Below are 23957 nucleotides of genomic sequence, written 5' to 3'. Positions count from 1 at the left end.
GCCTACAAAAACACTTGCCATGATCACTCCAACTTCATAAAATTCTTAGAAGAAAAGCTATTTTTTAGCTAACCTCAAACCCCTAAATGAATGTTTATCAAGGTCACAGACATAAAGGACCCCTATGCTAGGTCTTTTTTTCCCCCACGTGGAGTTGACCCCACTCACTACCAGGGCTCAAATGGGGAAAAGTCCTAAGCCAGGCATCCGCCTGTGTGCTGGGGTGGGGAGACAATGTGAGTTCTTTTCACTAATTACAAGATTGCTTTAGGTTGAAGGTAGGTGGCTCTTCCTCTCTTTATTGGGCAGCTATTTACATTTTTAAATAGTTAACTATAATCTAAATTAGGGCAAGGTTTTTTTTTTATTTTTATGTTTAATTAGGGCAAGTTTTTTAAAAGAGCAAATTTGATAAGTACTACGAATATATACATTTCCACTAAAGGAGACTGTTATTTCTCATCATACACAGACAGGAAAAGGGTTTTGGTGTGTGTTTTTAGAAACTATTAAACCTGTTTACTTTGAAAAATGCAGGTGTACTATAAAGTGTTTTAGGAAGAAAAGATGTATTTCAATACTCTTTATAATAAAAAACATTCTGAGAGGGGCTTAGGCAACTTCAAGGGAAGCAAAACTCAAGAATGAAGAATACTGTAGTACAAAATTATGGCCAAAAATACTGTATTTTTAACCAGCAAGATCATTGGGGCATTATTATACAACATTAGGTGTTTTTTTGCAAAACTAGTTCCCATCCCCAAACAATAGACAATACATGCATTTGAATGACATTTTAAGAACAGTAAATATGATTCTTTTAAATACTGCAAGTTAAAAATGTTTTCTGACAAAACTCCCTAAATACATAGGTCTAGTAAGGATTTCCAACATGATGATGGGTGAGGAGTCCAGCAAGAAGTTGCATTTAGAGAATTCTTTGAGGAAAAGAAAGCCACCCAAAACATGTGTTTCAGTCAAAGTAACCTGGACAAAGTTACATAGTAATTTTCCACTTTTCTTTCCTAAACATAAAAATTTTCTACTGAAGAATACTTTCCTCCCTGTTATTTTTTCTTGTCTACCAAAGTCTTATATAAAAGTCAGAATTCCTTTATCCAAGTAAGATCCTATTTTATGCAACAGATGTTTCCATAACACGTAAATGTCATTTATTATTGGGTTGGAATCATATGGGAGGAAATGGATGGTACGTGGTAGATAAGGAAGGTAAAGAGGAAATTAATATTAGAGCACCTACTATGTGCTGGGTGTATACGCATACTCTGAACATATAATTCTAGAGGCAAGAGCGTTATTGAAAGGGCAGTGGTAGTGGGGAAGACAGCAGGAAATGGTTAGTCTGTGAGAAAAACAAATGACAAAGTTTAGACTCTGTACTAAGTTATCTACTAAACAGCAGGTGTCTGGCTCCAAAAATCTCTAGCTAATCATGTACAACTAAGCCATTTCTTTTCCTAATTTGATGGAACCAAAATGAAATCCCAAAGACACAGTTACCAGGACAGATCTATTAATGCTACATATGCTGGAAATATGTAGAGATAGATAAACATACAATATTACTCGTTTTAATTTTTCGTGTGTTTATAACCAAAGATATATCTTTGGAAGAAAATATTAATGTATACCAAGCACACCTTATTTGTATCAATTGAGATGTTGTTAATTACCAATTAAGTAAGTGGTTTTAAACCCTTATTTAATTTTAAGAAGAGCAGCAATATACATTACAATATTTGGGTACACTTTATTTTTATATGGGTTAACATTCTTCTATATTTCATTTCATTCGTTCTTTTTGAGAAACTGAAAACAAAGGGAAATTGAGGGTAATCAGAAGGTAATTTGAGGGTAATTTCCAACCAATATCTGAGTCTTGCAGTATCTTATTATGCAGCCCTTTCTTCCCATTTTTTTTTTTGCAAATAATAAAGTCATTTTGACCCAAATCCAGCATAAATAGCTTTTGACCAATTCCTAACTTAAGACAACTAAAATTTACAATCATGTGGCAGTATAAATTTTAAAATTACAGTTCGTACACTTTGACAATCAAGATAGTCTGAAGTACAAAAAGTAAATTGCCCTTTAGCTGAATTACCTTTTTAAAATATTAGGCCTGCTAGTTAATCTATCAAAAAAAAAACAAAAAAAAACAAAAACCAACAATACAAGTTTCAGGTGTTCCATTCAAATTCCTTTTGTAGATGTCATCTGCTAGTAAACAACATATGCAGGTTCCTAAGATTTTTTTTTTCCCAGTCTATTCATGACATTCAACAGAGCTCTTTATATGGAAATGTTAAGGGAAAAAAAAAAACAACAAAAAAACTTCTAAGGGATTTATTTACTTTTGAATGGGTATGTTATTTCCCTTTGTTTCAGATATGAGGCACAAACTTCTGAATTTAAGCTCTGTAAGGCATAGTAGAAACCTCCAATTTACAAATAAGGAATTCTCTGGGGGTTGGAACTGCCGTGTCACGTAAAACGGGAAAAATCATCTGTAAACTGGTACACTGCAATGTGTTAAGTGAGTCATGAAATGGCTGCTTGCCTTGGTATGCTGAAGAAAGGTTTCTGTGTTTTGTGTTTTGTTTTTGAATAAGACATGCCCAAGTCACCATAAAACTCGCCACAGGCCTCCGTTACCTAGAGCATCAACAATAGGAGTCCAGTGGCACACGCTTGTAACGCTTGCAATCACGATATAATATAAAGCATGAGTAAACTTTGTTTTTATACAAAACTGAAAAGAATCCCTTCCCACCCCTAGCCCCTTCAATAAAACCCCAAACAAAGAAACAAAAAAGAAAATCCTTTAGCTTCGATTGACTAGTGTGGATACAATCAGGTTTCTAGGCATCACTGTTGCTAGGGTGATCAATTTTTTCCTTTCTCAAGAGAAGGGATCTTGTCATGCACCCTAGGATGAACAGTGAAGCCACAAACCTCAATTCTGCATAGCAAATTCCATCCCAATTTCATAAAGACAAATATAACAATCTTTCCCTGTTTTGCTCAGCTTCTTTGAGCTCTGAGATCAGGTTTAATTGACTACATCTACTATAGCTCTATTAAATAGAATATCTTGATTCCCTAAAACTGTAACACTTATGATCTGGTGATGAGGTTTACTCTATACACACTGTAGGCCTTCAAATATTGTCATTTAACTTTGTTTTTGTTTGTTTTTTTTGCTGCACCAAATTTAAGATTGCCCTTTCAGGCAAGCAGTGGTCTCTAGCTGTTAAAACATTTCCTTAGTGGATCACAATAGCTTCTAAAACTGCCTTTCTAGTAAAGGCCATCAGAGAGGTAATACTAAACTGTGCATTTGCCAAATAAGAATATGAATTGTATAAAAGCTCATATTCCAATCCTAGATCAAATGGCAAAAGTTCTACAAAGTTGGTTTCCATGTTTGTATAAAAGCTCCGACTGATTTTATGTATTTTGCTATGAAATTACCTTTGGGTCTTATAATCAGTATACCTCTAGTCAGGAATGTGCAAATGATTTTATACAGCACGATGCTAGTACCGCTCTGTACGATAGTAAGGTTTTTTTTTTTTCTTCTTTTCTAAATGGAAAAAAAATATCCCTAGTCAGAAATAAACTGACAAATTTACATTCTCCTCTCTTAAAAAAGTAAATAAAATAACATTATTCAAAATGTGAATTAGCTATAAGACATACAATACAATTACACAGATACATATCAATACAGCACATTCAATCTGCCAAAAAATTAATGATTACAAAGCCAGTATGGATGCTGCAATATCAAGAGAGATGTATGTACAATGATTAGAGCATTCGTAATTGCACTATACCTACAGGCAGTCTGTTAATTAAATTACAGGTGCTTTCTGAGCAAGGATTAAAAAAAGTAACCTGTGTTGTCTGAGGCTGGGAGAGTGAGGAATGAGAACATTTCATTACTGTTGAGTAACTTTGGTACTCATCTAATAAACCGTTAATTTTCTCCCTCCACTTTGCTGTTCCAAATGAGTGATTTATATGGAAGTTTAGTGCCAAATATACCATTACAGTTAAAATGAGACCAGCATCATGGCCTAATTCCAACTTCCCAGCAGCTTTAAACAATCATGATTTATTTTCTTAAATCACATTTCAACTCAAACTGCTTGACAGAAGCTCATCAATACATGTGCTGTATTTTTTGCATTTGTTGAAAAATTGCACATACACAATTCCCAACGTCTCTCCTACTAGGTTCAGTCACATAAATACATGTTCTCTAGAACACTGAGAGGTTACTTTTAAGTCCACAAATTTTCCTTAAGTTCAACTTAACCAGTCACCAGTTCAAGAAGATCCTGAAGGTGGTAAACTAGCAGTAACTTCAGATTTTATAAATTAAAGGTGGCAAAATAATACTACCAACCAATGTTCCTGGCAGACTTACTTGGACTTAAAGAACATAAAGAGAGTAAAACTGGCTTTAAATAAAGAGACATATGCAGATTTCATGTCAAACCACACAGGACACTTGTCTACATTGCCAATTTGGACACTCACGATGGGACGTGAACACTAAGCAATGTGATCTTAAGGGTAAAGAAAAGAATGGACCATAATTTACAGTTACCAATTGTTTGGCAATTGGTATTTCTAGTTCATTCTTGGCCAGTCATGTGAGGCTTCACAGTCTTACTCTCTTATACTTTAAGATACCAGCTTTTATTTTTTAAGTTCTTATTAATTTCATTTCACAAAAGCCAGCTTTGGCAACACATACCCATAATAAAAGTCATTTAAAAGTGTGGCCCAAACACTAAGGGAAAAAAGGGAGAAAAGGTTTGAACCAAAAAAAAATTAAGAACAACCTATGAAAAGGTCTGGGTAGCAGCCATTGGGATAATGTAGTGTTTGTTGGCATATTTTTTTGGCATCTGCAATTTAAAGAGAGGGTGAAAAAAAGAAAAAGAAGCAAAGATGGGAGGAAACACAATGGCACATGGCATTTCAAAAGAAAGGACTCCTGTTTGCCTTGCTGATTTCTGTGCACTTCTCGGAGCAATCAAGCTAGGACTGAAGGCAAACATCCAAAAGAAGTGACACTTAACTGTTGGATGGGCATCCACTGTCCCAGTCCAAAGTGAGACAAGACAATGTATCTACTAAAAAAGAAACTCTGTAAGTGTAACCAGAGCAATACATTTAAAACCATAGTATTAATACATACAATCCTTCAGCAAAAACTACAAACTGTTAAATTAAGCTGATGTAGGATGGCTTAAATCGAATGACATTGTCCTGACTGTATCATTCGAGAGAAAAACTTGACCAAGAATGGAACTAGGATAAAGGCCATTGCAACCTGGGAAAAATCAGGAGGGAGGTGCAGAGTAGGAAAAAGGGAAATCAGCTTTGTTTTGCTCAATAGAAAAGAAAAAGAGAGGGAGTGAGAGTGAAAGAGAGAGAGAAACAATTTTTATCTTTGTGAGTGCATGACTGAGAATTTAAAATACATTGAGTCACAAGGTTTTGCCTAAAAAAAAGATAGAGAGGAAATGTGCTGGGACTGTACTTCAGCATCCTCTGTTTTTCCTCTGAATAGTTTAAATAAAATCATAATATTTACTACAAACTCTGTGGACACACTCACACAGAGTCCAGGACGGCAATAAATTAGTATTATGCAAATTGTTTTCCACAGAAATACAGTCCCTCTTGTGTATCTTCAATAGCCCACCAGGGAAGGGAAGGGCGGGTGGCTAGGAGGCACAATTAGACCAGATTGTACTCCTTCAGATTCAACTGGAGGATGGTGTCCTTGACGGCAGCAAAGACAAAGCGGATATTCTCGGTGTCTGTGGCGCACGTGAAGTGGGAGTAGATAATTTTGTCACTGTCTGGGTTCAGGTCCACGAACATCTTCAGGATGAACTCTCGAGCTGCCTGGGCATCTCTCTGGGGTCCTGGTGGTCAAGGTATGAGAGGGACAGCCTGTTAGCTGATCTGTGAATGCATGCATTCTTCATTCAGTTAGTACATACTTATTGTGTCATTGCCCAGGAAGATTACATCTGCATTGCAGATTTGATCTGTTATGATCATTTTCCCCAACACTACTATGTGCGTCCATCCACCTGCCTATCCATCTGCCTGCTCATCCATCCATTCACAAAATGTGGATAAGTGAAAACAGATGACTTCAAGATTAGGTCCTTGAGTGACAGGGAGCCAGTGCACACTTTTCGGCAGCGATAGCTTATTTCTGTTCAACTGGGTTAACTATGCTGGTTTTGGCTATGTAAGTATGCATACAGACATAGCTGCTTCAGGCTCTCTTATCAATCTGTCCCCCAAAGACCTGACATTACATTATGAATTATTTGAAATTCTCCAGCCTAAAATATTTCAGAATAGAACCATTCCTTAAGGCCAGGTCCATCTATAATGTCCTCTGTAGTCTCATTTCCATAGACTTCTGAGCACACTACATTTACGTAGTATTCAGTTCACTATGTGTGATGATAAAAAATTGGCTTATATTTTCTTATATTGATTGGGGTCTTTTATGTACCAAGCACTGTCCTAGATGCTTTGATGTATTTAGCAGGATAAACTAAAAACTTATTTAATAATTTTGTAATGACTTCTTAGATGTGCACCAAAACACAGGTCATATTTTTTCACGAAAGAAAAAATTGGATAAGTTGGACTTTATCAAAATTAAAAACTTTTGTATATCAAAGGACACTATTAAGAAGGTAAAAAGACAACCTATAGAATTGGAGAAAATATTTGCTAACCATTTATCTGATAAGGGTTAATATCCAGAATACATAAAGGGCTCCTACAACTCAACAACAAAAAAACAACCCAATTAAAAAATGGGCAAAGTGCTTGAATAGATATTTCTCTAAAGAAGATATACAAATGGCCAATAAACATATGAGAAGATGCTTGACATTAGTAATCATTTAGGGAAATGCAAATCAAAATTGCAACAAAATATCACTTCACATCTACTAGAATGGCTATTAAAAAAAGTGGAAAACAACAAGAGTTGGGGAAGATGTAGAGAAATCTGAACCCTTGTGCACTGCTGGTGGGAATGTACAATGGTACAGCTGCTGTGGAAAACAGGCTGTTCCTCCAAAAGCTAAACACAGAATTACCATATGACCCAGAAATTTTGCTCCTAGGTATCTGTCCATAGGAATTGAAAGCAAGGGCTCTAACAGATACCTGTACACCAATTTTTATAGTAGCATTATTTACAGTAGCCAAAATGTGGAAACAACCCAAGTATCCATTAACAGATGAATGGATTAACAAAATGTGGTATATACACACAATAGAATGTTATTCCTCCATAAAAGGTATGAAGTTCTGATAGATGCTGCAAATATGTATGAACCTTAAAAACATATGAAGTAAAATAAGCCCAACATAAGAGAACAAATATTATATGATTCTACTTATATGAGGTACCTGGAATAGGCAGATTCATAGAGACAGAAGTATATTAGAGGTTACCAGGGGCTAAGGGGAGGGGGGACATGAGGTATTGTTGCTTAATTGGGGTGATGAAAACATTCTGGAAATACTGCTGATGGCTGCGCAGTATTGTGAATGCAATTAATGCCACTGAGTTACACACTTAAAAATGGTTAAAATGGCAAATTTGGTATATATTTTATAATTTAAAAAAAGAATAATGTAACATATAAAAAACCATTATATTGTACACTTAAAAAAGTTGAATTATATGTGAGTCATACCTTAATAAAGCCATTTAAAAAACTTATTTCAGGCCGGGCGCGGTGGCTCACGCCTGTAATCCTAGCTCTCTGGGAGGCCGAGGCGGGCGGATTGCTCGAGGTCGGGAGTTTGAAACCAGCCTGAGCAAGAGCGAGACCCCGTCTCTACTATAAATAGAAAGAAACTAATTGGCCAACTAATATATATAGAAAAAATTAGCCGGGCATGGTGGCTCATGCCTGTAGTCCCAGCTACTTGGGAGGCTGAGACAGAAGGATCGCTTGAGCCCAGGAGTTTGAGGTTGCTGTGAGTGAGGCTGATGCCACGGCACTCACTCTAGCCTGGACAACAAAGCGAGACTCTGTCTCAAAAAAAAAAAAAAAAACTTATTTCATATATCCTGATAAATACATTAATTTAAAACTTTTTGTAAATTAATAACATCAAAACACCATCACCTTTCAAGTATGAAGCATCTATCATATATTTGTTTTTTGTGTCACCATACATCTGTCTGCATTTCTTGCCATTTTTTCACGTTAGTTCTATAGCAAGCAAGAAAAAAGTCATGCTATGACGTTTTCCCCCTCCACTTCCTTCCTTTGGGTAAGACTTTCCCAGGATTCACAATTTAGGTATTTTTTTATCAATATTAGAAATGATAGATTGTTACCTACTGGTTAGGATAAAGAAATCTTTGAGAACTCTACTGAGAGCCCGAACACCATTTCTAACAAAACGCATGCCGAGTCTCAGACAGACTACTTGAAAACTTTTCAAACCAACCTTTTTACAAATTGGGTATTATTCCTATTAGCTTATATTCAACACTGCCAGCAGTTAAGAGGAATGAGTTAGGAAAACAAATAGATTATTTTCATTGTACAATTAAAAACAGTAATGTTTGAATTTTTAAAAATATATGTATAGTATATATCTATATAATTATTTAATGTCCTATCTTTTTCTTTTCTTTTGAGACAAAGTCTTACTCTGTTGCCCAGGCTAGAGTGCCATGGCGTCAGCCTAGCTCACAGCAACCTCAAACTCCTGGGCTCAAGCGATCCTTCTGCCTCAGCCTCCCAAGTAGCTGGGACTACAGGCATGTGTCACCATGCCCGGCTAATTCTTATGTGTGTGTGTGTGTGTGTGTATATATATATATTAGTTTTCCAGCTAATTTCTTACTATTTTTTTAGTAGAGACAGGGTCTCACTTTTGCTTAGGCTGGTCTTGAACTCCTGAGTTCAAACAATCTACCCACCTCAGCCTCCCAGAGTGCTAGGATTACAGGCATGAGCCACCACGCCCGGCTTCAATGTACTATTATAACCTTACTAATTCCAGGGCAATAATAAAAAATATTTAAGTCTGGAAATTAATAGATTGTTAGAGCTGAAGAAGCCTCTAATTTTTGTAAAAGAACACTGTATTTCTGGCTTGTGAATGAACTTTTATATGATTTTGTACTTACCCCATTTGGGAAAAAAGGGACTATGCCTTTTTTTCTTTTTTATTTACCCTACGGAATATTAGATCTAGATTCAAGTTCACTGAAGTGCACTTGAAGGGTGTTAACGTTTTTAAGCATGAATTATGTTATTTGAATAAACATAAACCACAAAGAAATCATTATAGCCAGCAGAGCAGGAGCAGAATTCCACAGTCTCTATGAACAATTTTGCAATGAAGTCCATGTGGAAATGGTAATTTCCCTTTCTGAAGTGAAATACAGAATGGCATTCATTATGATTAAGACCTTGTAAGTACAGAAATGTGGAAGTGTGAAATTTATAATACTATAAACATGCTTATTATAAAAACATTACTACAGAGTGGGCCTGGATTTTTTTTCAGTCTTTGCTCATCTTGCAAGGGCTTGGAGTCTCACGAAATGACAGCTGTGCTGGCTTTGTGAATAACACAATCAGTGTCTTTTTTCTTTTCCGTGGCCAAGTTTCCTATGTGTATTATGTGTATGCTGGGGGAAATTAACAGCAGAAAAGCCTTCAAATTTCAAAACATTCACGATGGACACATGTTGGAAGGAAAATGCTTGTGGTGTTCAGAAATCTGGGGAAATTACTGGAGAAAGGAGATATGTAAAGAAAGAGATTAGGAAGATATTGCAGAAAACAGCAGTGCAAACACCCATCAGAGAAATAAGTCTTTTATTGCAGCAAATCAACCACCACGCAGTGTGGCTAGGTCTGCTGCAGCCGAGTAGCTTCAGTTGGCCCCTTGGGGGGTTCAGCTCTGTGGGCGCTGTGCTCTGCCTGTCATGTGTCCTCCCTTTGCAAGCACATCACGAAAACATGCTGACCCATAAGGCAGGGTGCTGTATATGGTGTGGCCATTTCCCATCTGCTGATTCTCATCAAATTCTGAGAAAAATTAAGAAGAGTCTCCCTTGCATGTGTGAGGCAAGCAAGCGTGTTTAGGTCTAAGCCAGACACCACATGCCCGTGTTTCATGTCTAAAGGACGAGCCTGCTGTGGGAAAGCACGGTAACTACACACAGTCATTTCCTTCCACGGTTTCCTCAGGAACACTGAGGAATACAGTCTCAGGCATTTATGACTTGTTTCTAGGCTAGTGGCAAATGAAAAGGAGTGAAAGGGAAAACACTGTTTAGGCTAAGAAAGAATTTGTTTTTAAAGGAACAGCAAAGCACAAAGGAAAATGCACTTGGAGAGAGGATGTGAACACATTGCTAACAAAAAAGGGTACTATCTCTAATATCTGATAACATCCCCAAATGTCTGTATTTTCAATTCATCAACCTTCAGCACCTGCGTTTTAGAAGGAACTTCAGCTCATTAAACATGTAACACTTCCCTCTGCGAGCCAGCGCTGCGCCATATGCACGTGGGATGAAAGGATGACTAAACCTCCATCCCTGATGTGTCTGTATCTTTGCGGAAAGCTACAGAGTGAAATTTAATCTTCGTTTTTAAAGTAATTACCTTTCTGAGGGAGCTTTTAGAAGTGCAAAAACATTGTTCAGCTGATATCCATCCTGGATATCATATGTTGATAATGTCATTTTGCAAATGGTCTATTCTCTTGCTGTGACATTTACCTCTCTAATAGGTAATTGTGAGTTTGTGCTCTGTGCTAAGTGATCTATACATGACTCCATTCAGTTCTTTTACTCAGGAGAAAACTGAGTAGTTAAAGGAATTTGTTCAAGGAAACACAGCCAGTGAATGGAGCTGGAACTTTGAGACATTTGTAATTTGTGCTCTTAAATACTATCCAGACCAAGGCTTGGTAAATGTTCTCTGTAGAGGGCAGAGAGTATTTATATAATAAGGCTTTGTAAACCATTCTATCTTGGTCACCACTATGCAACTCTGCTGTTGTATCATGAAAGCAGCCATCAACAGTGCATAAATAAATGGGTGTGGCTGTCTCAATAAAACTTTACTCACAAAAACAGGTGCAGGCCATAGTTTGCCCCTCCTAATCTAGACTCAAGTTTGTATGGGGTAGGGGGAGATTTGTGTTTACCTTGCCACATAAGCTCTTCTAGAGCAGTAGTAGTCAGGGCAGTAGCTCTAACTCTTTCAAAACTTGTTTGAGAGTGGCTGGACGGGGATGCATTTTGTTACTAATCAACAAGTTGTTTTCTTTGTCTATGACTTCTAGCTTTACTAAGGAATGGAATATTTTGTGTCATTAAAAGACAGGGCAAGCAGCAATTCATACTTTATCAATCCCAACACACAAGGTTTGTAGGGCAAGGACAGTAACGGCACACTGTACAGTATGTGAACTTTCGCAATGGTATTGGGAGGCAACATCTGCCCCAGCTGTTGGGCTGAGTGCGGACTTACCGTCATATTCTGGGAAGTAGTCAACTAGATGGGAATACATAATTTTCTCCTCTAGAAGATCCTTCTTGTTTAAGAACAGAATAACTGAGGAGTTCTGGAACCAGGGATATGTGATAATTGTTCTAAAGAGTGCTTTGCTTTCCTCCATTCGGTTCTGAAAAAAAACAATCATCAGAAAAATAAGGAGTGAATTTTATGATTATTCAATCTGTGAATTGTGTTTATTTCAGAAGTCCAACCCATCTTTTGTATGCATTCAGTTTTATATGCAAATGATTCATGACACACACTGGCTGTTTTCATTATGCAAACTCTCTGGTTGACAAGCAGAAAATAATAATAATAATAAATATCTGCTGAAATAACTCTTACGGTTGAAAGAGAAAATAATCAAAGCCTAGAGGACCATGCTGCATCTGGCACACTGTTGTAAGTTTCCACCAAAAATTATTCATTCATGACCAAATACTTAAGATCTGAATTAAGAACTAAATAGTAGGTTTCATTTTGCATCTCCTAAACTGTATTTATTTGGGGGCCTCACAATTAACTCTATTTTAAACAATTAAAAAGTTACTTAATTCTTGGCCCAAAGCTCATCTTTATTTCTAGAATTGTTACTATTGTTTATATATATTTCCCTATTTTATAAATATATCCCTTGATAAACAAATGAAAAAATATTTTAAGATCATGTATTTCCTGTTCATCAATGCATACTTTCTCCCTATGTTTCACTATAATTTTTATACACAATTGTGGAGATATGTATAGTAACTACCTGGAGATACAAATATATTAATATTTCTCACCTTCACCATTTGTAAGTGTTCTCACCTGCAGAAACTATACTTTCAAGCCCACTTTGGTAACAGAGATCCTAACTGGATTCTCAAGGAAATTAGTCATTTTGCTCTTAAAAATGAAGATGCTACTTGAGGCTATTCCTGAGTCAAATAACTCCTCTTAAAAAAAAAAAAAGTAATCATCAGCCAAGAGCTAAGAGCCTCATAGGTTCTTCAGTATCTCCTCACTAGTTCCTTCTTCCACAGACACACTCACCTCTCTAAATCATTCCTACCCTCGGGTAGAGAGAAACGCAGCAGATTTGGGGGAATTTTCCTTTCTCTGAGGATATAAAAGCCACTACATCCGGGACACACTTTCCAACCTCCTTACTTAGTTCTATGTGTTATGACTGAATTTGGGGCAATGGAAAAGCCTGCTGGGATCTAATTGAGCCCACCTAGGTGCTAAGGGGTGGCTCGGTGGTTTAGCCCAGAGCATCCTAGTTCCCTGCCAGGGGGGATGGCTCAGGGCTGGACTCTCATCCAGGCCCAAGTCACTTGGTACTCCATTCCCCTTGTTTATTGTAATCAGTGTAGCCAAGCACCTCAACTGGGCCAGTTAAGCCCAGGACTATTGCTAGGAACTCTGGACAGAGAACCTGGATTTCATGGAGTGTGGAGGAGGCATCCTGGAGCCTCAGGAGCTTCTGCAGCCATCTCGAAACTAAGGTCCTGCTCACTAGGTTTACCTGCTGTTCAAACAGGTATTATACCTCCTGAACCTGCTCATGCCTTTGGATTTTTTAGTAATATCAGTCAACAGTACCGTTTACTTTTTAAGTAAGTTTGAGCTATGTTTTTCTGCTTTTTATTGTATAATATACTTCTAGTTGATATACCTGGATATATCCTGCTCTAAGCTTATACAAGGAAGGGAATGATACCTGAGGGATGACCACTAAGACTGGGGTTTCAGCTGTGAACACTTTCTGCTTAGATTTTGCTCTCCTGCTGCCAGGAGGGAATGCCCCAAGTTTCACAGTGCAGGCTGCAAAAGCCACACACCCTTCATGCAAACCTCCAGGACACTCAGCTCGCCAAGCACGATTGGCCAGATCCTGAATATATCTTGCTCTTTTCTTCTGTAAAGTGTGCCAAATCAAATCATGCAGATCTTTGCTGAATTAGGTAAAGCCCATTGTCTCCAATCTCTTCAACCTGGCAATTTTGTGTCTATAACTGCTTAGATAATTAACACTGATGAAACACATGGGTTAGAATAGAGAACCCAGATATAAAACCATCCTCATAGAGTCATCTAATCTTTGATGAAGCAGACCAAAACATACACTGGACAAAAGAATCCCTATTCAATAAATGGTGCTGGGAAAATTGGACAGCCACATGTAGAAGACTGAAATAGGATCCACATCTCTCACCACTCACAAAAATTAACTTACGATGGATAACAGACTTACACCCAAGCCATGAAACTACAAGAATTCTAGAAGAACATGTGGGGAAAACTCTTATAGACATTGACGTAGGCAAAAAATTTATGAAGAAGACCCCCAAAGCAATCACAGCAACAATAAAAATAAGTGAATGGAATCTAACCAAATTAAAAAGCTTCTGCACAGCCAAGGAAATAATCATTAGAGTGAATAGGCAACCTACAGAATGGGAGAAAATATCTGCATGCTACACATCCGATAAAGAGCTGATAATCAGAATCTATAAAGAAATCAAGCAAATCAACAAGGAAAAAAAATCAAACAATCCCATTAAAAAGTGGGCAAAAGACATGAACAGAAACTTTTCAAAGGAAGATACACTAATGGGCAACAAACATGAAAAAATGCTCAACATCTCTAATCATCAGGGAAATGCAAATCAAAACAACGAGGAACCACTTAACTCCAGTGAGAATGGCTCTTATCAAAAAGTCCCGGCCGGGCGCGGTGGCTCACGCCTGTAATCCTAGCAATCTGGGAGGCCGAGACAGGCGGATTGCTAGAGGTCAGGAGTTCGAAACTAGCCTGAGCAAGAGCGAGACCCCGTCTCTACTATAAATAGAAAGAAACTAATTGGCCAACTAATATATATAGAAAAAATTAGCCGGGCATGGTGGCACATGCCTGTAGTCCCAGCTACTCGGGAGGCTGAGGCAGGAGGATCGCCTGAGCCCAGGAGATTGAGGTTGCTGTGAGCTAGGCTGAAACCACGGCACTCACTCTAGCCTGGGCAACAAAGTGAGACTCTGTCCCAAAAAAAAAAAAAAAAAAAACAGTCCCAAAACAACAAAATGTTCGTGTGGATATGAAGAAATAGGAACACTCATACAATGTGTGAGACTACGAACTAGAATAACCTTTACGAAAAGTAGTATGGAGATACCTCAAAGAACTAAAAGTAGACTTACCACTTGATCCAACAATCCCACTACCGGGTATTTGCCCAAAGGAAAAAAAAACTTTTTATAAAAAGGATACCTGCACTTGAATGTTTACAGATGCACAATTCACAACTGCAAAAATGTAGAAACAACCCAAGTGATCATCAATCCATAAGTGGATTAATAAAATGTGGTATATGTATACAATGGAGTAAGTACCACTCCGCCACAAAAAAGAATGGTGAACTAATACGTTTTGTGTTAACCTGGATGGAACTGGAGCCCATTCTTCTAAGTGAATTATCACAAGAATGGAAAAACAAACACCACATGTACTCACCATTAAATTAAAACTAACTGTTCAACACTTATGTGTACATATGGGAATAACAGCCATTGGAAATCAAGCAGGTAGGAGGGGGGAGAAAGGGATGGATAAATTCACACCTAACGGGTACAATGCACATTACCTGGGTGATGCGTGCATCATGGGCACACTTACAACTTTGACTCAAATGGTACAAAAGCAATTTATGTAACCAAAATGTTTGTACTCCCATAATACTCTGAAATAAATTTTTTGGTTGCAAAAAAAGAAAAAAAAAAAGAAACACATGGGTTGATATAGTAAAAGATTACTAGATGGCTCAAGGGACAGTGTTTTATATAAATGACATGCACAGCCTTTAAAAATATTTTTACTATCTACATGCCTTTTACTGGTTATCATAGCCAATGTTTAGATTTTAAGTCCTGGAAATAATACTCATTGAGAAATGATATCTTGTAATTTAAGATTTTATAGGCTGAGAATTTCAGGACGGAAGAAAAATAAAGGCCCTAAGAAGAACTGAAAAAATATTTTAAAAATTCAGAGAAGGTTAATTAGATAGTGACATCTCTGATGGGAGAGTTAACATTTTTCCCTCTTACTTACAGCTAGAGAAATTCTAGAAACTCACACTGTAGTCTTTGCAGAAGTCCTGTCTAAAGGGTGGGTATGTATCCCTTGGCATCAATTGGTGAGTCTCTATTAGAAAGACTTATTATATTTAGTTTTCTTCCGAAGTGGCTCCAGTTGTGCCTTTTCTGGTTGGAGTCCTTCAAGGGGAAGTGGCTAGACCCTGGGCGGAACCAGGAAGAGTGGGCCTGAAGTTGTGGTTAATAACAAAGTGGGTGTGTCAAGTCTCTCTGATAAAGAGTTTCAAGACTGCATGGTTCAGAACAAAGTCAGAGAGCAGAGGTGGGCAGCTGACCACCACTCGGCCTTCAACCAGGCCAAACAAGTTGAGTCTCTGAGGTGGGGCTGGGGAAGCTGCATCTTAAGTCCTCCAGGGGTCCTGATGCACCCTCATCTTTGTGAAGCACTGTGCTGAAGTCAGGCTTCCCAATGTTACTGTCATTATGAGTCACTTAGGGGTCTTGCTGAACAAGACTTCTTCTTCAGCATGGGTGGAGCCCAAGGGTTTGCATTTTGAACAAGCCCCCAGGCAAGGCTGATGCTGCAATTCCCAGACCACACTCTGAGTCAGCTGGAAGGTGCAGAAAGCTTGCTGAGCCAGGGACAACAAAGAGGAAGGTGATACTCTATCTCTTTTTGTGATAAGAAGCGCAAATTGACACATACAGCAGACTGTCTCATTGTTGCATTAAAATCTAACTGTGTAGGCTTCATTTGATGAGATTAAGACCACTGGGATTTAGGGATCCCATGCCTGAGGCTGTGGGAGGATAGGAGGTGAAAGATTTGCCTGAGCAGAAGCCTGAAATAAGTGCAGATGTTAACTGCCTAGCTGGGGGATATTTTTCAGTGATCTGGGAGTACAGCAAAACATGCTCCAACCTCAGAGACTAAGGGGTCTCATGCATGAAGAGCCACGGGGCAGCCTGACATGAAAACTTCTCATGGCTGTAGAGGTAGATTGCAATATGCCAGCCCGGGAGAAGGGTCTCAAGGCTTCCAGGGCATTTGAACACTGGGCCAAGTTCCTTCTCTCCCTTTCTCTCAACAATGCCTCAGTTAATGTAAAATCAGTCTCCCAGTGGGAAGCATGTAGTTTCCTTGTTCCTTGATCAAATGGGTCACAGCGACTGACATTAAAGATTAATATCCATGTACATAGCTTGAGCTTGGGATAAAATCAGTTTACCTTGATCAAAAGGGTTGTACCTACTGAAGAATTATGTGTTTTTCACTTCTAGAAAGGAGAAGGAAATTAGCTAGGACACTTTGTGATTTTGGGGGGAGCCCCGAAACCTTTGATCATTGTATCCCGTGATTTTTTCACATGAGATCATTGTATTTTGCAACATGGCAAAGAGAATAAAAAGCAAGTGCTGGGGTTCAGTCATTGCCACCTTGGCACCGGAGTGCTGGTGGTCCCCTGACCGCCCCGCTTTCTTAAATATTGTTTCTGTGTCTGTGTCTTTGTTTCTCTCATCTCTTGAACACAGTCTGCCAGGGGACCCTATCTTTATCGGGGAAGTCGTGAACCCCCGATATTCATTCTTTTTGTTTTTCCTAAGAATGAGTTTAGATTCTTATTTTAAGCTATATGATTTATTTTTCACTCTATCGTGAAAATTCCTCATGCTCCCCACTTTTCCCCCACCTATGAGAGAACAGTTACAATCTGACAGGGTCTGTATTAAGCCCTGGACTAAATCCTAAATGGACTAAATCAGATTTTCACGATGACTCACAGGTAGTGGAACATGCAGAGTGTAAGGCATAATCCACTTTGTTCAGCAGAAATTGAAATCTAGGAGGGAACAGCATGTCTCAGACTTTGTGGCACTTGCTTTTCAGTAATTTGCTACGGCATGAGGTTTCGAGGAGGGTCAGTGTATGACACATGTGTATGACCCATGACAAAAAACAAGGAAGCCTTGTTTACTCTGAAGACAGGTTGAAAGGCAGTCTAGGGGTGGTGCTGATCACACCCTCCTTTTGTTGGGGTTTTAACTAGTTGGGAAATATACAAAGAGGACACTAGTAAAGGTTTTACTATCTTTTGTTAACAGGTTGGGCCTGGCCTGTGCTGGAGGCCCGGGAAGCTTCCAACTCCTACTCATCCCACCCACCGCTTCTCTCCAACTGGGAGCAGCTGTCTCTTCCGTGAGGGCAGCCCTGATGCAGGTGCAAAAGCTGGAAGAGGGAGAGCAGAGACAGGGTGGGCTGCCAGGAGTAGGTCCTGCCTGGCCTCTGACCCCCATGGAGAAGGGAGGTCCAGAGGGGCCACAGAGCCTGAGGACAGGCTATGAGTGAGTGGCCATGGTAGCCTGGTTGGCTTCAGGGCAGTTACCTGCCTCCAGTACATGTGGCCACAGAACCGTCAGACTGGCCCAGACCATATTGATAGGTAAGTGATTCCCCTAGGGGCTGGAACCAGGCGAAGAGGCAGAGCACCACACTGGGAAGCATTTATCTTGAGCCCCGGCCCTGAGGGTGGAAGAAGGAGAGGTACCTGCTCCTCACTTTGTGACTGCGAGCAGGACAGTGTGACCCTGAAGTGTCCTCCCTTGCATGGGCATTGGAGAAAGCCCGTTTGTGCAATTGGTGAGGGGTCTTACACCTCTAATCTTTAACATCTCTAATCAATTCTCAAGTGCTCTAATTTCCAGAAAATACTACTTTTTAGTGCAATCCCCTGCTAACACATGATTGATTAAGGCTGTCTGTGGGGTGAAGCCTCAAATTCCAGCCTGGCATTCACAGCTTGGCACTGTCTTTAATCTGAGCCCACATACAAATGCTCTTTCCCCCAGATAAACAGGCTCCACGTCACTGCTGTCACACAAGTATAACCACACTTTCCTGACCCGTGGCCCGCAATGCTGCCCCCACTCCTAGTCCTTCAAGATCCAGGTCAACCTGACTTCCCAGCACTCCTGCCCTGAGCACCTCCTGGGCTTGCTCCTTCCTCCCACCCCAGCACACACTGCCCTATCCTGAGTTTGCCCGCTGCTCAGTGGACACACATTGAGAGCTGTGAGATGCTGGGCGTGAGCAGGCTGCAGACACAGCCCCTGCCCCAGGAGGCTGAATAGGACAGGCACGCAGAGTCCACATGGTGGCCCACGGCAGTGGGAGACAGAGGAGGCTGACGTCACATAGGAAGGAAGGGTTTGATTGAGGTGTGGGTCAGGGAAGGCTTAAAAGCAAAGGAAGTTTCAAATTGAACCTTGATTGAGGAATGAGAGATTTTGAGGAAGAAAGGAAAGCAGAAACAATGGAAAGGAGAATTTAAACCCATAATGTTTCACCAGGGCTTCTGATCTCTGTAACACATGTACTAAGTAAGAAAACTCTCTGTGCTGAGAATGTGAAATGTTTCCTCATTTCTATCTTATCGTGGGGTCAGGGATGGCACAAACATGCTAAGTTCTGGGAAGAACTCACGTGTCCACCCTCTGTCACGCCTGTGATAGCCTGCTGGGTCTGCGGTGCCTGCATGTCTCCGATGCTGGGATGCAGGCGGGTCTACCAGGAAGCCCCATCCGTAACTCGAGTGGGCGCACTGAGATGTGAGTACTTGCCTGGGGGTGAGAGGCCACTGACTTCCTTTAGCCTATGTGCACACATCCCTCTGATCAAGGTAAAGGCCGGTCCAGGGGACTCAGCCCAAGACCCCAGTTGGAAGCTGGCTTCCTTCAGGCAACTTTCTGGCATAAATCTCTGCATAGAAAATTACCAAACAGCCTAAAGGGACAATATTTCATGTCTATATACTTTGCATCCCGACTGCCATCGAGAACCAAAGTTTGCTCAGTAGACTCTTTCCTTATCCCTCTCTGCCAAGTTGGTGCTTCCCTCTATCAAAAGTAAGCATTTAACTAGAGACCTGAACATCAATTTTAATAACCTTTGCAAGTCCCCATTACCTTGCCAACAAGTCCACATTCTTCTCACAAAACTCACTTATTTTCTTAGCAAAGAAAAATTTAGACCAAGATCCTTAATTCTTTTACCTGATACAAGTCACCCACCTGCCTGCCTCTCCCTGGTGGTACGTTGTTCTCCCACCAATAACCTTGATAAACAACAGTCGATTGTATTTCCCATCAGATCTAAAATATAGCCCCGAAATGCAAAACTAGTCACTTAAGAAACACGCATGTGCAGTGCCACATCATCTCCTCACTGCGGGCCTGGCAGCCATCGTCAGTTGTTCTCAGCCGACCTGAGGTAGGATGGGTGCCAGAGAAACTGGGATGAAGCTTTCTAGGGCAAAGATGCTCTTTAGTCTCGGAGAGACACAGAGGGTTGTGAGTAACCCACAAACTCACTAAGTGACACCAGAAGCCAGTGAGGTGGCTGTGACTCTGTGTTCCCTAAGCTTTCTGCCAGAAAGAAAGGCTAGAGCTCCTTAAAGGAGCACAGTCCAGATACACAGAGAATGAGTACACGAACATGTCTGTGAAGTCAGCTGCTCAGTAGAAGGGCAAGACACACAGTTTACCATGCTTGACAGTATTTTTTAATCTGGATCTTCAGAGTTAAGACAACTTCTGCCAGCCACATATTCACTCAATTTTAATATCCTGTAGCTGCTCACAGGCCTTCCTTCCGTACACTGCACAGGAAGAAAAATGCCTACGCCAGGTACCATTTTTATTGGCACCATTTCTGCTTATGCAATTGACAAGAAAAGGAGATCACCAGGATACAGGGATTTTATGCTTCAAGAATTCATACACAACTATTTTACATGGCACCCTTCACTTTTAATTGCTACAACACCTTCACTATTTCTTCTCAGACATAACTCACTAAAAAACACCTTATGGGTTACTTTATTAAAGGTCATTACTATTTAAAGAAAGCATGACAAGTTGATTTAATTCCTATGCAATGACTCATGATAATGTAAAATTTGAATCAAACATCGAAATAATTTGAAAAATTTAAACACACTTCCTTAGGTATTTATTTATGTATGTCTAGTGGGTAAATAAATGCAGCACAACTTCAAAAGACAACTCTAATGCTGTGTGAAAAAAAGACCTACAAAGCCTGGTCTTCTGCATATTTTCCTTCCCTCAATTATTTAGGGGAAAGCTTGCTGTATTTGACTTGGTATCTCCAGCAGGATCACACTGTTATGTGTCCAGTCTGATGTCAGCACTGTGAGAATTCAACCGCATTCTATGCCAAACTCTTGTTCATGGGGAGCGGGGAAGGAAAGAGGAAAAAAGTCCAGGAATTCACACGAATCTGCTGTCTGAAATGCACTGCAGACGATCTGGCAAGGAGAGTATGCTGACATGGCAGTGTGGCCCGTGGTGAAGGCCAGGGCTGAGACCCAAGGACCTTGACTGGAAACATGGCTCTGTTCAAATACTCTCTGTGACCTTGGGCAAGTGGCTGAACCTCTCTGAGCCTTAGTCTCCTCATCTATCTCCTGGAGTTTATGAGGACAGAATGAGACAATGCACCTAGCTGTGGCCCGAGCACCCAGAAGTCTTTTTTTTTTTTTTTTTTTTTTTTTGAGACAGAGTCTCACTTTGTTGTCCAGGCTAGAGTGAGTGCCGTGGCGTCAGCCTAGCTCACAGCAACCTCAATCTCCTGGGCTCAAGCGATCCTTCTGCCTCAGCCTCCCGAGTAGCTGGGATTACAGGCATGCGCCACCATGCCCGGCTAATTTTTTATATATATATCAGTTGGCCAATTAATTTCTTTCTATTTATAGTAGAGACGGGGTCTCGCTCTTGCTCAGGCTGGTTTCGAACTCCTGACCTTGAGCAATCCTCCCGCCTCGGCCTCCCAAGAGCTAGGATTACAGGCGTGAGCCACAGCGCCCGGCCCAGAAGTCTTTATCACTGATGGCAAAGTGCTTTGCTAAGAATCTCCTGGCTGAATCTTAAATTCAGCTGATTGGGAAAAAAAAAAAAAAAAAAAAAAAAAAAAAGAACCTTCTGGTGAGGAAATTTGCTGCTTCCCTCAAATCTCTGGCCAAACTGCAAATCCAGTGAAATCTTTCCATTCCCTGGAATTAGACATAATTAATTTATTCATGTTATCAAATCCAGACACATCTGATTTATAAGAAACTGGAAAATCATCCAGGTTTCTGCTGATTTCCCTCCCATTGAAAATGTTTCTTCCTAAGATTCTCCATATGTTAAATGGAAGTTACCTTCAAAATTTCTAAAAATGTTCAATACTCTCAACCTCAGAGTAAACCAAGAAAACAACAGATACAATATATAAACAGAACAGGTGGAGTGAGAAATAACAACAGCTTCCTAGCCATCTACTTCTGCTATCCAAATCAGAAGCAGGCATGGAAATGATAAGGATGCCAAACTCAGCTGGACAGATATTATTTCCTTGATAATTTTCTTAGTCTTTGCAAATGTTTGCAAGCAATTATTTGAGATCGAATTTGGCATACTCTCTAGGCCTGAAGACAGCTCCTGAAGGTTTTAATATTATAGATTCTGCATATGCATTGATGTATTATACCTGCACAGGATGTTTAGAGAAGAAAAGAAACAGAACATATTTGCCTATTACCTCCAGGTCTGAGGTTTCTAGGTAATGAGATGAGGTCATAGTTAAGGCCCTTGTAAAGTGAACTGGTGCACCTGAGTGTGTTGCAGGAGAAAAGTGGAGGAAAGAGAGAGGAAGGCAAAAGAGAGGTGGAGGCTGGGCATGGTGGCTCATGCCTATAATCCTAGTACTTTGGGAGGCCCAGGTGGGAGGATTGCTTGAGGCCATGAGTTTGAGACCAGCCTGAGCAAGAGTGAGACCCTGTCTTTACTATTAATAAAAATAGAAAAATTAGCTGGGTATGGTGGTGTGTGCTTATAGTCCCAGCTACTTGGGAGGCTGAGGCAGGAAGATCACTTGAGGCCAGGAGTTGGAGACCAACCTGGGCAATACTCTGTCTCCACAAAAAATAGAAAAACTAACTGGCCATGGTGGCACCTGTCTGTAGTCCTAGCTACTAGGGAGGCTGAAGTGAGAGGATTGTTTGAGCCCAGAAGTTTGAGGTTGCTGTGAGCATGATGCCACTGCGCTCTAGCCTGGGTAGCAGAGTGAAATCCTGTGTGCACGCACGCGCGCGCACACACACACACACACACACACACACACACACACACACACTCTGCAGACTGGTCAGGGAGATGAAGGAAAGCTGAGGGCTAGAACCTGAGAGGACACAGCACAAATACGTAACCTTTTCTGATGTGGAAACCCACATTCCTAGAACTTAGAGAGACAGGACTCATAGAGATGAAGGATTGATATTTTCTAGTATTTCAGTCAGTCAAGAGACCGACAGCCTCCTTTCAAAGTCTACTGCATGGTACAATGATCTTTCCATTTAGCAATTACTCTATGCGCCACATCCTACTTATTTTATGCATACATGCCAATGATCCAAAGCTTATCCTTAACCTATATACATAAATTCCTTATGTATATGTTTCACAACACTCCTTACTTATTGAGCTAGGAGCCAGATGTTTAACACTGTGTTTAACACTGATTCTTCATTTCACTTCAATTCACTGAACCTCCTCCTTCCTCCATCCACACTCCTTATTCTGTGCCATTAGTAGCTCAAGGGAGAACACCACCTTCTTGCCCTCTAGTGCAATAACTGATGGCCAAAACCACTGCCTCCACTGCCTTTTAAAATTGTTCTATCATACTGCAAACTCAGGTCCTGTGTGCTCTCTCTGTCACTGTAACTCTTCTCCCTCCACTAAGCATCTGGGAGTGAGGTAGCTGCCCTCGGCTGGTGCAGTGGGCATTCCTTCCCACCTGAATCTCATGATGACTAGTGCTTCCCATTTTCAAACGTGTCTAAGTTGATGGCTATGCATTATATCCCATTAGCTATTGGAAAAGACATACATTTTTGCATAATTAAGATATAGATCTACCTTTAGGCTTTACAATAACTTATTCGGCATTCCAACCTATTCTAACTCCTTGGGTTATATCCTCATTCATATAAAATGATAACATTTCAGCAACCGAGTGGCTTTGGGAATGTTGTGCTAAGCCAGTCATCAAAAGAGCCAAGGAAACAAGTAGACAGACCAACAGTATGTGGCTACTTGAAAGGGTTCAAATTTTGAACCTCAATGGACCCATTAGCTCTGTACCAAGAGGCCAAAGGCACAATTGGCTGAATAAGTATTTGTTCCCATTGT

At 40.1% G+C, this 23957-nt stretch overlaps 1 protein-coding gene across 2 annotated transcripts in view; it reads right to left on the bottom strand.

The window, feature by feature from the left end:
* Positions 1–667: 667 nt before the first annotated feature.
* GNAQ (G protein subunit alpha q) overlaps positions 668–23957 on the bottom strand; it is a 283732-nt gene continuing 260442 nt past the window's right edge. For both annotated transcript variants that reach the window (XM_012759768.3, XM_076008609.1), the window contains exons 6-7: positions 11604–11757; positions 668–5972 (exon numbers count right to left, since the gene is read on the bottom strand). In XM_012759768.3, coding sequence (XP_012615222.1) covers positions 5782–5972; positions 11604–11757 — 345 coding nt within the window. In that variant the 3' untranslated portion in view covers positions 668–5781. The remainder of the gene's footprint in view (positions 5973–11603; positions 11758–23957) is intronic.

Source organism: Microcebus murinus, chromosome 12 (genome assembly GCF_040939455.1).
Source record: "Microcebus murinus isolate Inina chromosome 12, M.murinus_Inina_mat1.0, whole genome shotgun sequence".
Classification (NCBI taxonomy): Eukaryota; Metazoa; Chordata; class Mammalia; order Primates; family Cheirogaleidae; genus Microcebus; species Microcebus murinus.
Note: the sequence above shows the minus strand (reverse complement) of the source record. Positions and strands in the feature narration are given on the sequence as shown.